Genomic DNA, 13,397 nt, shown 5'->3' on the forward strand with positions numbered 1-13,397 from the left:
CAGCGCAGCCACGTGGTGGAAGAGGATTTATGGACAGAGAAAGGAAAGTGACATACAGGAAACAGAAATGAGGTTCAGAAACAGCTGGATTGGTTATAACTCAGCGTTTGCCTTATTTGAACATGGTTTGAAGAGTTGGCCACGTTTGATTGGCCAAAACTCAGTAATTGGCACAAGAGTAGGCTACCGTCTGTTTATAATATCCATTTAGGTTATAGTTCATGATGTACAAAGAAATCTTTAGGCTGAGCTTAAAATGTAATGAGGCAGCTGTAGGCTAAACTTGATTTAACAGTACTTATCCCGCTATTGAAATTGCACTCTTGCTACCTGCTAGTTGATGTGGGCAGGCGTGCTAATGACACATTCCCCTGCACCTACCACCTGCTGAAGACCCTGCCATATCCTGAAGCAGTCACTTAGGCTACGAAACAGAAGGACGAGTTAGAGAAGTAAATATTATATTTTACCCCCCAAAGACTAAAACCATGTTTGGGTTCTCCCCTTTCTCAATTCCCAATCATGCAGCCTTGAAAGGTGTTATATAGATATTTGTTAGAAATATGTCTCTCCTCCAAAACCCTACTAACACACAGAAATGGACAAATCTAGCTTTTTTGCTAAAATCATAACAGAAAGAAAAGCCAAATGAAATGTATGTGCTCCATTCTCAGGATTTCCTTCTTAAAAACCATTAGACTTTGTGTAACTCAATTTTAAAAGTATGGTAATAGCTATTGTCATTCGATGGCTCCTTCTGGGAGACAGATATAAATCTATTCTAGACTTTAAGACTGGTGTCCACATTTTAAGTTACGGTTGTATGTACTTCTACTTTGTTGCAGCCTTCTCTTGGAGTCAAGAAGCCTACCAAAGCCCTGCTCTTTGTACTCTTGAGCCCAGTGGGACCTTATTTTTCAAGTGGAACCTTTAATCCAGTGTCCCTGTGGGCCAATCCCAAGTATGTAAGAGCCTGGAAAGGTGGAACTGGGGACTGCAAGATGGGAGGGTAAGTTAATCTGTATCTCTGTCTAAATGAAAGAGCCCTTCATGACCATTTAGTTAGTGCCATTTCACTTCAGTATGAACACATACAATACTTTTCAAACTTTAATACTCATTGTGTTTCATGGTTAATTTTCAGTTTAATCTTTCAGCAAGCCAGCTATAGTAGCTTTTCCTATATAAACGCAGTATGAATTCAGCACCCTCGCTTTGAGATGTGCTAGTTTAGAGGATAGCCCGTGGCCCTTCGTAAGGGAGAAACACTGGATATGATATCTAGGCAAGAACTGAAGTAAGAAACTAAAACAAGCATCGCATCAGTGCTTTGGATAAACTTCCCCTGGGCACTGGTCTCTGGCTGCAGGCTGATGGCTGGCATTAAAGAGCATCTGGTCCTGGGACCCAGGCTCTCAGTTGGCTCCAGGGAGTCCTGTCTGGGGAAGGTGCCCGCTTCACTGAAGTGCTGTCTTCATTGCCACAGATTGTGGCCACACCTGCTGCCAACTGGCTGTGGGACAGCCTTGCTTTGGCTCTGTCAGGCCAGTCTCATAGGCCATATGTAGCTGGCAGGAAATAAAAGAGCATTTGAAAAGCTTTGGACGATTTCGGGGGTGGACTTGGCCATGAGTTGGGAATGCCCCTATGGGTGAACGAGAATAACTGGATTAAGCAGCATGGGTTCTTGCTTTGCATGTATCAAATGGTGCTGTTCGTATACCCAGGGCAGCAGCTGTCCTAGAAGGTGACTGCATGGCAGTGTTGTGGGCCCTGGTAGGACATTTAGGTTCAGGAGGCAGGGGAGAGTCACATGATGTGCTGCTGGGGTATGAGAGGCAATGACCACTGGCTTTGACCCTTCTGTAGTCTTGCTGTATTTCCTTTTTCTTTTCTCTCCTCACCTACTCAAAGAAAAAAAGAATGGTTATAAAAGTCATCCCCACTGGCAACTTTAGCAACTGCAGTCCCTCAATGGGTAGAGAAATCCAAATAGAGTGCATTAAAACTAGGAAGTCTATTCTCCTTCTGGTTTAGAGCACACCTTCCTGTGTCCTAGGCTAGCCAGGTTGAAAACTCCTTTTGTTCACTCTTGATTTCTTTTTCTACTGGTTCATACTTCTTCGCAGAGCATGTGCCTATGTACCACTGCATACCATATATATATACCATATATAGAGAGTAAATAAACAGCCTTGATGAGAAGTAATAAGGAAAAAGTTTCCCTTTTTAAAATATTGCTTTCTAGCTCCCCCACCTGTCTAGGAAAAAGATAACATGGGGACACAGAAATTGCAGGGCAATCTTTATTAACCGGTATTTGGGCAGTTTGTAATTTATTTTGTAAATGGTGATTTAATGCATTGTCGCAGAATACGTGATCACTGTAGGCCTGTTAAAAATTAATGTTTTCAGTACAACACAGAGTGAACCCTAATGTAAACTATGGACTTGTGGACCACACTAATGTAAGATGATAATAAGAAAAACTGAGAGGGTAGTCGGGAAGGGGTATAATAGGGGAATTCTGTTACTTTTTGCTCAATTTCCCTGTGAATCTAAAAGTGCTCTAAAAAAATAAAATCTATTATAAAAAATATTTGATTCATTAGTCTCAGGTGGACGTTGATCAATGGAAATTGACTTGAAATCTCTTAGGAAAGGAAGAGACCGGAGAAGAAAGTGTTGAACTCATAAATTAAAAATGGCAAGAGGGAAGGTGGTAACCAAAAGGATGGCATTTAACCTATATGCCTATCACTTCCAAAAAGTTCTAGGGCTGTCTCCTCCTATGCTTCTGACCTGGAGAAGTACAAGGGGAACAAAATATTCCGCATTTAGTATTATCCTGTTGAGTTGGCAAAGACATTTGGAGTCAACTTTAGCTTTGTGTATTATTACATCTGTAAACCTAATTAAGTCAACAGTTACCCTTGAGCATTTTTTATGACACCTGCAGTCAACTGGTATTATTAAATAACTATTGAGTCTCATAAGCTCAAGAACTTTCTGCTTTCTATCTAAGTGAATCTGATGAAAAGAGAGAAGCATTTTTTTTTTAATTCTGAGATTATGCCACTATTTTGAAGGTTTGGAGGTAGCATTATCCTTCTATTTCTAAATATATACAAATGAGAAAAGTAATACAGTTGCACACATCTAAAGGAGAGGCCCAGTATAATGGGCCTCACCTTGGTTACAAATTAAGATCACCTGGAAGTGTTACCAAATACTGATGCCTGTTTCCTACCTCCAGAGATTCTGGTTTATTTGGTCTAGGGCAGAGACTGAGCGTCAGGATTCTTTAGCATGCAGCCAAACTTGAGAAGCACTGAGCTAGAGAAAGGTCTTGCACTGTGGAAGCATCTTTAGTTCCAGGTGATTCCTTAGTTAATTTGGGAGGAATAAGGCTTTCTGTTGCTCTCTCTCTCTTTCTCTCTTTTTCTCTCTCTCTTGCACATGCACACATGCACACACACACACACAAAAATTCTCTCTCTCTCTTAGTTTTTTCTTTTTTCCTTGCATTCTGATTCTGCATTTAAGAGTACAAGCTTTGAAGTCAGAAAGACCTGGCTTAAAAACCTAACTGTCATAATGGTGCGTAAATGTCATTATAGATTTGTCCAAACCCATAGCATGTACACCAGGAATGAACACTAATGAAAACTGTAGACTTCAGGTGATAATGCTATGTCAGTGTGGTTCATTAATTGCAGCAAATATACCACTCTGGTGTGAGGCATTGGTAATGGTAGAAACTATTCATTTGGATGGGGAGAAGGGGATATGGGAAATCTTTGTACTTTCCTTTCAGTTTTGGTGGGAACCTAAAACTGCTCTGAAAAAACCTGAAGTCTTTAAAAACAAACCAACCTAATTGCCTTGGGCATGTTACTTAACTGCTCTATGTATCAGTTTCCTCATTTATAAAGTTGGGGCAATAATACCTTGCACAGATTAAGTGAGATAATAGAAAGGGCCTAGGACAGTACTTGGCACATAGAAAGCTCTCAGCAAGTGCAGTATGATAACCTAATGGTTCAAAACTTGGGTTTAGGAGCCAAGTGTCTGGGAGTTACACACTTAACTATCTGTGAGATCTTCTACAACTGAATCCTCTCTCCAAGTCTTCCAAAGAACAATAAAGTCTAGGGTTGTTTTTAGATGACTCAATGAAATAATGTGGTTAACTACTTAGTACCCAGTCTGGCAGGTATGTGTTGCATATCTCTTATCTGAAATACTTGGGACCAGATGTGTTTTGGATTTCAGATTTTGGAGTATTTCTCTTTGAGCATCCCTAATCCGAAAAATTCGAAATCCAAATTGAGCATCATGTTGGCACCGAAAAAGTTTCAGATTTTAGAGCATTTCAAAGTTTTGAATTAGGGGTCCTCAGCCTGTGGATCCTCACAGTCACTGATGTTGTGAGGTTTTCTTACTTTCTCATTTCATTTCCTGGACTCTCTTTATCTTAGAAGAAATCAGTTAAATTTTACATAATAGAATTTAGTCTTTTGGAGGGATGTATTTAATATGTCTATCCTCCCAGATATCTATTCTATTTAAAACTATCTTGAAATGTTTCTATGTCAACAGCTTTCTTACTTTTTCATTTTTCTGTTTCCTCCAAGAACAAGTTTCTCTTGTGAATATTGGCAGCACATTGGCGGGAACCCAGCTATATTACCATGGTATCAGTTATCCAGTGGACATTAATAACATAGCTTACACCTGTGAGAGAACTTTGAGAAAATTAAAATTTGTTTGGGGGAATAAAGACCATCTACAGAATATAATAATACATCAATCAATCAATTCAAACTTAAACATAAAAAACCCTTTTCTTTTCAGTGCAGTGAAATAGTCACTGTCTTTAATCCTCTTTCCTTCCCAGTGCTTCATGAAGCTAAGGAGCCGTGGTTTTAATTCAGCTACACTTTCAGAAATGTGTATGCACTTGTATTTAGAAGCTTCTTTGAAAGGCTAAATAGCCATCCTGTAAGAATTCTCTATGTGTTTTTAAATACAGTCTAAAGGGCATTTTGTATATGAAAAAATAATTTATTTTCAGGTATGGTAAAACTTCACTACTTCGCTACTTTGTAGTTGTGTCTACGAATGAGAAAAAATTCAAGTAAAATAGTTATTATTATTATTAGTTTTTAGAGAAGTAGTCTTGCTGTGTTGCCCAGGCTGGTCTGGAACTTCTGGCCTCAAGCCATCCTCCTGCCTCGGTCTCCTGAGTCACTGAGATTATAGGCATGAGCCATCACACCCCACCAAAATAGTTATTTTTTTTTAAACTTAATTTCATTAGGATGTAACAGTCTCTTGTAACTTATTTTTTGGCTTTTATTGTTATTATTTATTTTTTCCAAGCAACCCAATGAGATATATAAAGTAGATATTTTTATTTGCCAGATGAATTAAGTGAGGCAAAAATAAGGACTAACTTGCTTAAGTTCACATATACCAAATAGTAGAAATGCAAGAGCTGTCCCCAGGTCTGTTAACGACAAGCCCATGGTCTTTCTACCGGACGTCCCCTGCAATCTGGTTTATACTCATTATTAAAAAGCATTTATAATTTAACTCAGTTATCTATTTACTATCAGTTATGAGTAAGGATTATTTGACTTTTTATGGTCATTAAACAATAGCTTCCTATCTGTTGTCTTTGTTGTTTTAATTTTTATTTATTTTATTGTTTTTTTGATAGCTTCCTATCCGTGTACCAGACTTGCTTCATCTCCACATTGACCAAGAATTTATATTTTGTCATCTGTATTTAGAAGTATATGTTTTAAGGGTCTTTTAATGGCTCTTTTTTTTTTTTTTTTTTTTTTTTTGCTGGGAGGGGACAGAGTCTCACTCTGTCTCCTAGGCTGGAGTGCAGTGGCATGATCTCAGCTCACTGCAACCTCTGCCTCCTTGGTGCGAGTGGTGCTCCTGCCTCAGCCTCCCGAGTAACTGGGATTACAGGCGTGGTCCACCAAACCCAGCAAATTTTTTATATTTTTGGTAGAGACAGGGTTTCACCATGTTGGCCAGGCTGGTCTCGAACTCCTGACCTCAAGTAATCCGCCCACCTTGGCCTCCCAAAGTGCTGAGATTACAGGTATAAGCCACTGTGCCTGGCCCTTTTAAGGAGTCTTTTTTTTTTTTTTTTTGAGATGGAGTCTCACTCTGTCGCTCAGACTGGAGTGCAATGGTGCAATCTCGGCTCACTGCAAGCTCCACCTCCCGGGTTCACACCATTCTCCTGACTCAGCCTCCCAAGTAGCTGGGACTACAGGTGCCTGCCACCACGCTTGGCTAATTTTTTGTATTTTTAGTAGAGACAAGGTTTCACCATGTTAGCCAGGGTGCTCTGGATCTCCTGACCTCATGATCCGGCCGTCTTGGCCTCCCAAAGTGCTGGGATTACAGGCGTGAGCCACTGCGCCCAGCCCTTTTAAGGACTCTTAACATTACCTTGGTGTGAGTCAACCTCATCATGCTCCAATTGCAATCGCCATAGTATGATGTCTATTTTCCACAGCTTAACTGGAATATTTCAGCTATTAGTCAATATTCTTTCAGTTGCAAGTCAGAAAACTAACTCGAAATTATTATTTGTTTATTTATTTATTTATTTGAGACGGAATTTCGCTCTTGTTGCCCAGGCTGGAGTGTGATGGCACAATCTTGGCTCACTGCAACCTCCACCTCCCGAGTTCAAGCAATTCTCCTGCCTCAGCCTCCAGAGTAGCTGGGATTACAGGCATGGGCCACCACTCCCGGCTAATTTTTTTGGTATTTTTAGTAGAGACGGTGTTTCTCCATGTTGTTCAGGATGGTCTCAAACTCCCAACCTCAGGTGATCTGCCCACCTTGGCTTCCCAAAGTGCTGGGATTACAGGCGTCAGCCACTGTGCCCGGCCTGGAAATGATCTTAAGCAGACATGGGCTTATGAAACTAGGATGCTAGCAGTGGACTTGCTAGGGGCTAAGGCAATTATTTCCAAGTTTCTTGTGTCCTTTGCACATCCCGCCTTTTCTTCCCTTCTTCCTGTACCTCTGGTCAGAGCTTCTGGCTCCATGTTGGCCTAGGGCTCTCCCACTTCAGATGCTTTCTTCTGTGAAGTGTGGTGATCACGGACACAGCCAACCCCAGGTTTACAGCGTACCTAGCAAGCAACCCCAGAAGGGGGAAAATGCCTGTATTTCACATTATAGACATTAAAATGAGTGAATGCACCCAAAGAAGGAATCATGTGACTATCTTAGGTTATATGCCCACCCTTTAATTCAGCTGCAGCAGGGCAAGATGCTATATTGTCATCAGTTGTGGTAGGGCAAGATGCTATATTATCAGTCTAAGCAGAATGACATAGCTCTATAGAAAGACTATGTTTTTATAAGAGTATGGAATATAGTACCGATGAAAACAGTAGATATACACTAACATGTGGCTCTAATGTTTAATTTTTTTTTTGAGACAGAGTCTCACTGTGTCACCTAGGCTGGAGTGCAGTGGTGCAATCTTGGCTCACTGCAACCTTTGCCTCCCGGGTTAAAATGATTCTCCTCCCTCAGCCTCCCTAGCAGCTGAGATTATAGGCACCTGCCACCACACCCAGCTAATTCTTGTATTTTCAGTAGAGAAATGGTTTCACCATGTTGGCCAGGCTGGTCTCAAACTCCTGACCTCAGTGATCCGCCCATCTCGGGCTCCCAAAGTGCTGGGATTACAGACATGAGCCACTACGCCTGGCCTCATGCTCAACTTTTATTTAGACAACAGTACAAATTGTAATTTTACCCAGATGTAAAAGAGTCTAAGAGACCTAAACAGATATTTTGTGGTAGATTACATTAATGTAATGTAGGAGTTTTACATTACTACATTTGTAGTCGTTTTAGTTGTTTTTTATTGTTTCTGTGTATTTCTGGGGATTTCGTGGTGCAACAGGAGGTCTAGAATTTATTCCCGACCCCTGACTGTCTTTTGGCGGTACTTCTCAGACTTAGTGAGTTATACAACCAGGGGTGTAGGGAGGCAAGCAGTCATCACATTTATTTGAGGACTCTCATGTTTTGTCTAAAATATTCATCCCTATTTTATAATACACTCCATAATTTTCCCATGTAAGTTTAGATAAAAGATGATACCTTAAAAGTATTATAACACTAAATTGTCATTCCAGGAAAATGTGCTGTGTTCCTTTCATTTTAAATAATCTGAGATGAATGGTGCAGGCTGAGAAAAATAGGCTTTTGAAATACTTTTGGTCAACATCGAGACTTTTAACATTTGTCCTATCTTTTAGGGGAATTTAGACATTGGGCATTATGTGTTCCTTGGATACATTAAAAGGTGTTAGATAAGAGTGCTCACACTTGCTCCTCTTCTACTGCAGCTTGACAGAAGTTACTTCTCTAAACCTTAGTTTCTCATCTGAACAGTGGAAATAATGATAGTGTCTACCTCATAGTATTGGTGTGAGATTTAAATGAAATAATTCATGTAAAATTGCTTTGTGTGTGGAAACATACTCAGTAATTTTAACTGTTCTCATTAACTTGGCTATTTACCTGTGTTCTTCCATCATTACATTCCAAGTTAAAATTTCAAGGTTTCACGTTGTTCTGTCTCTGATGAATGCAGTTAAATCACTTAGGTTTTCTAATGAGTTTTCCTTTAATGTTATGCAGTTGACTTGAGAGTGTATGTATATTAAGAACATAATACCTTCACTCCATCCACATGTGAATTAAGAGCTTGAGGCTCTCAGAGGGTAGAAGATGAGGGAGTGGGGATGAAGTATGTTTGTAACCTGTGTATTTTCTCTTTCTTAAAGGAATTACGGCTCATCTCTTTTTGCCCAGTGTGAAGCAGTAGATAATGGGTGTCAGCAGGTCCTGTGGCTCTATGGAGAGGACCATCAGATCACTGAAGTGGGAACTATGAATCTTTTTCTTTACTGGATAAATGAAGATGGAGGTAATCCACTCAGATTTCACTCTGTGCATTTCTCAGTCATTTTCAACAGGACCAGAAAGAAAAGAGCCAGAAACTTAGTACAAGGGAGTAAGTAGCACAGTTCCAAAGGCTAAGTAAGGACTACTGTGCTTTTGCTGCCCAAATAGACATGAGTTTCTTTTTTTTCTTCTTTCTTTCTTTTTTTTTTTTTTTTTAAAGAGGTGGAGTCTCACTATGTCGCCCAGGCTGCAGTGCAATGGCGTGATCTCAGCTCACTGCACCCTGGTTCATGCAATTCTCCTGCCTCAGCCTCCCGAGTAGCTGGGATTACAGGCACCTGCCACCACGCCCAGCTACTTTTTGTATTTTTTAGTAGAGATGGGGTTTCACCATGTTGGTCAGGCTGTTCTTGAGCTCCTGACCTCAGGTGATCCACCCACCTTGGCCCCCCAAAGTGCTGGGATTACAGGTGTGAGCCACTGCCCCCGGCCGAGTTTCGATTTAAAGAAGCTCTGGAGGTTTTCTGTTTTTCGTTTTTTTGTTTTTTGGCTCAGACGTACTGATTATTGAGATATTGAGATGTCACATTAAGGGATTTAAGTTATCATGATTGGAAGATTTGCTTCCTTATCCCTTCTGCAGTTCCCCGATGATTTTCCTATCTGAACATCTTGCATTGGGACATAGGTCTCAGATCAGGTCAATGGTCATTCACCATATACCGTATATAAAATGCTATAGTAATAAATAAAGTGTACTGCTTCTACTGGAAGGATTTTGTGTACTCTCTGGCTGTAATTCTTTTAACAATTGTTGCCCTTTCTACATATTTGAAAATGTATCACAATCTCTCCAAATTTACTCTAGAACTCAATTTGATTAAAGAGCACCATTTTAAAAGACAAATCAATGTATCTTGGGACTGTATCTAGATCCTGGTTCATTCAAGACAATTTCATATATCCACTATAGATATCAATATTTCTCTATTATCTTTAATATCCTGACTACTCGTTACTTTTCTTTGCTGTTTTTTTTTAATTAGTTGTCAGAGACCATAGGGGTTCAGTGAAGTGTTGGCAGTGTGTATGATATTGAATTAAATGGCCAATGGTGGGAGAAAAACAGGCATTTATTTCTATTAGAATTTTGATAATCATACCAAATTTAGAAACATATTTTTAGACTTGTTTACATTCTTAGGTTGTTCATTTCACACTAGTAATTATAGAGACTAGAAATGTAAATGATGTTTCCAAATTCTTATGAAGTCTCAGTGTTAGTAGTTTCAATTAAATTTTTTAAAATGCAACTTATATTTGAAAGTAGCTACAGTAGCCTCTCTTGCTCTAATGTTATTTGGCTACAAAAAGAGGAAAATGGTAATTTAGATGTGGCTGAATTCAGAGCTAAGTACTAATTTTAGTGTTAGTTGCAGAAACTAACAAAATGAGTCTTATATTGCAGTCAGAGGTAGAATAAACAGAAGGTATGATGAGTACGCCTTGTCCTGGGCTTGGCCATTGGTAATCCTTGGCATATGAAAACCAGATACAGATCATTCTCATCCTTCCATTCCTGCTGTTTGTACTTGGCACTGTTGGAAAATAAAATTTTTACTGGAATATTTATGATTTATAAATTTGAGTTGCTATATGTGACATATAACAAAAGCTATGCTTGGAAGATTGTAGCCAGTGTTGACCTCTGCAGTTAGAAGATAGTAGGCCGATTCTACTCTTCTTCCCATCTGCCCACTCTTACCCCCACCCCAAACTCCACCAAAAAACCACACAGCTCAAAACAAAAACAGTTAAGTCATTCAGAGGTGTTACCATCATTATTTTTATGGATGGGAGATGTCAGAATTTAAGTACACTCTGAATCAGAGCTACATGATTTAACCAGAAACACCAGAAATGTCCTGGTGGAAAATTGTTCTTTTTCCAAACAATAATCATGAAACATTTCCACCATGGCTTTTAAAGGTCAGAATAGAAATGAGTGAATTTGTCTTCTGCCTCTTGCAAAATATACAAGACCTTAAGAATGTTAGTCACTATTCAGATTATGGTTGCCTGGGATAACTTTAGTTTTAATATACTCCTTCACTTTGGGGATGTTCATCTAACAGAATAAATAAAATTCAGAATAAGGAGAAAGGAAATAGAATAAATATTTGAAGTAAATAGAATGTTAGGAAAAACCTTTGGGCTAAAAAAAAAGACATGCAATTCTGAAGTAACTTTGATTTATATCATATGATTTTAGGAAAATACAATGAACAAACGAGTTGAAAATCAGCACAATATTGATTTTCACAAACGTTACCGATAGGAGGTATAAACAGAGTTCATTTGGTAATAGCCTGCCGTCTTTTCATGAGTGCCCACACACACTGCTCCTGTTGGTTGAGATGGCTGGTGCAGGAAGGTGGATGGGGTGGTGGACAGTGTGTGTTCAACGCACAGTGCTGTGCACAGTCACTGTGTGAGGCACTCAGCTTGTAACTCATGGGAGTTTTGATTTCAGTAACAGCACCCATGGTGGTAAGATCACACATCGTCACTCTGTTGATGAGTAATTTAACCCATACACTTGCTATTCACCATTTGAACAAAGCATTGTATCATATCCTGGACCCTGGAGATACCCTGAAAAATAAGACCCAGCCCTTGCGGTTGAGTTCACAGTCACTTTGGGAAAACAGGCACAGCAGTGAGTCTCGGTTTTGCTCAGGCCACATCACGAGTCTTCTCGGACACGTCAGGCGTGTATACGGACTCGACTTGCAGCACTCTTCCTGAGATGTCTGCACTGCTTGCTCTTTGACATCCTCCAAATCTTTGCTTACAAATCACATTCTCAGTCTGGCTTTCCTTGAGATCTTAATCCAAATCATAAACTCCCTTTCCCATTTCTCCCCAGCATTCCAGCATTCTTCATTGCTTTTCCTTCTTTATTTCCTCCCGTGTAGTCTAACATACTATCAACACAATAAAGGTTCACCTGTGTCTATTAGAAAGTAAGCAGGGAGATATGTCAGTTTTGTTCACTGCTGTATTCATAGAGCTTAAAACAGTAAACAGCACTCAATATGTATTTGTAGAATAAATGGCTAATTGTGCTGATGGTGTTTAGGGCACTTATGCAGACCTACGTTCCTGGTTTCCATTAGTGTTTGACTTTGGGAAGACACAGATGAATCCTGCTGTTATTGCTTCTAAATTCCTCATCTCCTAAAAATGATTTCTTTGTCAAAAACAAGCTGCATTTGTAGGTCCTGTTTTCCTCATGTTGGGCAATCTGGAGTGATTTCTGGCTCTTGTAAGTATGTTTGTGGTTGCAGAGGAAAATGAATATTTCTCACCCAAATGTTGTCGTGTCGTCATCTCTGTCTGGCAACCAGAGAAGCAGATGTTCTGTTCCTTGACCTCAGGCTAGTGGTTACAGTTCTGGGTGTTAAATATGTTTCACAAAACAGCACTCGCACATGCGGGGCTGCTGTTTTCATTTAACTTCATGTAGTCTCAGGGCTCAGGAAGCTTTAGGAAAGGTCCGGTTTGGGGGCACTGGAAGTGTGTGTGTGTGCGTACATATATATACACACACAAATAGATCCATACATTTATGTATCTAGTTGGCTAGCTATTGCAAAACACATGTTTATTTTGAGATCATCAACACTTCTAAACATGACAAAGAGTAGCCCTAAGAACATTGCCAAGAACAAATTTTCTCCTTTCCAGAAAGCAATTTTCAGCAGATGATTTTCAGAAACAAAATTCAAAAAAGCCATACTGCTGTATCCTAGCAAAGATAACTTATTCATTTATTTTTTACTCAAAAACATTTATTATATACACTCTGAGCTAGGCACAATGCCCAGTTTTGAGGATAGAAGGATGAAGATAGAGTTTGGTGTTCCAGATAGAGCTTGATTATTGGGCATGTCTGATGTAACCCCAGTGGAGTGGGCGAGCCTAGAACCACCGTGCATTGAGGGAGAGGGTGGTGGCCTCAGTGTCAAGACTCACTAGATTCAGACTCCTGGGTGTCAGAGGTGGGGAGGAAAGGGAGATGCTGAGTGCCAGAGGGTACTGTAAAGAGAGCTTGTGCAGCTGATGGATCACACATGATGCCTGTGAACAGTTGTCCTACTAGACCTCACAGTAGTTAGGGATGTCTGCAGTCATCTCACAGTAGACCAGTAGCTCAGCTTTGGAGTTTTGTTTCTTGAATGTCTTCTTTTTTAGCCATATACATGCTTGAGCTCACTCTGATAAGCCCTTTACATTTGAATCTCAGAGGGTGAAGGCAGCATCTCCATACTTGTTGCTGATGCTCCACCAGGTTTGAAAATCACTAAAGATAGACTCTCAGGCTGGACACGGTGGCTCACGCCTGTAATCCCAGCACTTTGGGA

General features: G+C 40.0%; 1 protein-coding gene across 15 annotated transcripts in view; it reads left to right on the forward strand.

Annotated features, from left to right (window-relative positions):
- Nucleotides 1-13,397, forward strand: part of BCAT1 (branched chain amino acid transaminase 1) — a 139,892-nt gene that overhangs the window by 99,652 nt on the left and 26,843 nt on the right. For all 15 annotated transcript variants that reach the window (XM_055280361.2, XM_063639605.1, XM_063639613.1 and 12 more), the window contains 2 exons: nucleotides 846-1,009; nucleotides 8,850-8,992. In XM_055280361.2, the coding sequence (XP_055136336.1) occupies nucleotides 846-1,009; nucleotides 8,850-8,992 (307 nt within the window). The remainder of the gene's footprint in view (nucleotides 1-845; nucleotides 1,010-8,849; nucleotides 8,993-13,397) is intronic.

This window comes from Symphalangus syndactylus, chromosome 5 (genome assembly GCF_028878055.3).
Source record: "Symphalangus syndactylus isolate Jambi chromosome 5, NHGRI_mSymSyn1-v2.1_pri, whole genome shotgun sequence".
In the NCBI taxonomy this organism is placed as follows: Eukaryota; Metazoa; Chordata; class Mammalia; order Primates; family Hylobatidae; genus Symphalangus; species Symphalangus syndactylus.